The sequence below is a fragment of the Trachymyrmex septentrionalis genome, unplaced genomic scaffold (genome assembly GCF_001594115.1).
Source record: "Trachymyrmex septentrionalis isolate Tsep2-gDNA-1 unplaced genomic scaffold, Tsep1.0 scaffold23, whole genome shotgun sequence".
In the NCBI taxonomy this organism is placed as follows: domain Eukaryota; kingdom Metazoa; phylum Arthropoda; class Insecta; order Hymenoptera; family Formicidae; genus Trachymyrmex; species Trachymyrmex septentrionalis.
Window position 1 is genome coordinate 1169641 of NW_017305386.1, and position 2183 is coordinate 1171823.

Below are 2183 nucleotides of genomic sequence, written 5' to 3' on the forward strand. Positions count from 1 at the left end.
GTTAGTTTTTTTAGATATTTCAGCAAAATCGTTCTTTTCGTCAAGAATGAGGGTAATTGTTTCCGTAGTTTTTCCCAAATGTTAAGTATATCTAGAAATGGTTCGATTCGATTATGACACAATTTTGAGGAATTTATGATTTGCAAAAAAATCGAGTTAATTTAATATATTATAGTGCGTTGTAAGTACAAGTGCAGACACGTTGGAGAATTTTACACAAATTATTATCGAGCTAAACGAATTACGTACGAAGTTGGATTTATAACCCAGTAAACGAGAATGGATTGAAATGAATTGAAATGTATTCAGATTTTCAGAAATATTGATTCACGAATGTTAAAATGAATGCTTTTCAATCTTGAATGCATTTTTATTCATTTATAGGAATTGCATGGAGCATATCCCTATGCTTTTCAATCTAAAAACAATATTAGCTTTTTCTGTACTTGTGAATACTGTTCTATTCAAAATTTTGAATAGGAAATGCAGTTTTTCAATCCAATTGCATCCAATTGAATCTAATTGAATCCAATTGAATCCAATTAAATCTAAAAAAAAATATTCGCTATTTAAAATATGTGTGCATTCGGATAGAAAAAAATTTCAATCCATTTTAATCCATTCTCGTTTGCTGGAAAATTATTCAGGAATTTTCGACTAGCGTACCGTTTTGGAAACCTTATCCCAAGTTTTCTTCAGCCTATATACGCTACTGTTTGTGAACGCAGCGCAAATTTGCAGTACGCCGTTGTAATTATGCAAAACCCTATTGATATCAGCAACCGCAGCCCATTTCTCGATAGCCGCGACTCTGGCCGACATATTGGAGCGACGAATAATTTCGGAAACAACTAATTGCGACACTTCGTTGAATCTCTTCGTCATGAGAAGAATATGAGGCGCGCGAGTTGCCTTATCCGTCTTCATCCACGCTTGCCCAAGGAATTCCCTGTAAAGTAAATATCTATATAGTGAAACAGCAGCGATATGATTTAGCAATATGTTACTTACTCGCTAGCGATGGAGATAAATATGTGGTGATCTAGATATGTCATCTGTTCCGCAATCTCAAGTGCAGACAGCGTCTCGATACTCTCCTTACTCGGAATCTGAAAATAATTTGTTGTTGAATATTAGTCCAACGAAATTCTACCAGTATTATTGTAGTAATAAAATATTGTAACTGTATATATAATATTATAACTAAATATATATTAATAATAATAATTTGGACTCGCAAATTTAAAAAAATTAAAGAGAGCACGGCTAGTACGAGTCAAAGACGCAGATGGTATGTGATAAATAAAACAAATTTTTGAACCATATAGTATATGTTTACTTAATGTTTCGGTTCTTTATTTAAACCATCTTCAGAATGTTCCAAAGTGATGATGAAAAGCGTCAAACCATATAGGTAAATCAATTCAAAGAAGAATGTTCAAAAGTAATGATGAAAAATATCATACATACAAGTACTCGTATAAGTAAATCGATTCAGAAAAGAATGGATTTTATTGTCGATCCCAAGAGTGAGAACTCCATGGCTAATATGGCTTTAAATGACTAATAATCTCCTCATTTATAAGTGGACTATCACAGTAATTAAATATAATACCACGGTTTATCTTTTATTTCTTTCAACTTTTTACTTAAATGTAAATTAATTTTTATTATTACAAAAGTAAACTGACTCGACGAATATATCTTTGTTATACATCTTTGTAAATTGTGAATCTCATGTAATACTTTTATTAAGAAAAAATTATTAAGAAACGTAATCTTATTTATCACGCTATACCATCTACGTCCTTGATTCATATTAGCCGTGCTCTCTCTAATTCTTTAAATATACATTAATTTAAATATATATATTTATATATAACGTATATATTATATATAATATATAAATTCCGCAAATAAAACGGTTACCTTTCCTAACATTGAGCAAATATCTTGTACTCTGTTTAATATATATGCGCAATTTTTATCTTGTGTTTCTTAAGACAAATTACATACCAATAAAGCAAGAGATTAATATACTAGATTACAGCTTTCTGGTGTAATTTGGATCAGCTTGTATTTTAACTTACATCTGTTCAGCAGCTTCTGTGCTCTTTTGTTGGATCTGTTTGTTCCGGATTATTGCAGCATCGGAGCGTCTACTTCCTACGTGCGATGTTCCG

General features: G+C 31.2%; 1 protein-coding gene across 1 annotated transcript in view; it reads right to left on the reverse strand.

The window, feature by feature from the left end:
• The window catches only part of LOC108748533 (ras-specific guanine nucleotide-releasing factor 1-like), a gene marked incomplete at its 5' end in the record, with an annotated part of 18130 nt that overhangs the window by 1808 nt on the left and 14139 nt on the right, over window positions 1-2183 (reverse strand). Inside the window, 2 exons of the mRNA XM_018486755.1 lie at window positions 667-949; window positions 1012-1109. Coding sequence (XP_018342257.1) covers window positions 667-949; window positions 1012-1109 — 381 coding nt within the window. The remainder of the gene's footprint in view (window positions 1-666; window positions 950-1011; window positions 1110-2183) is intronic.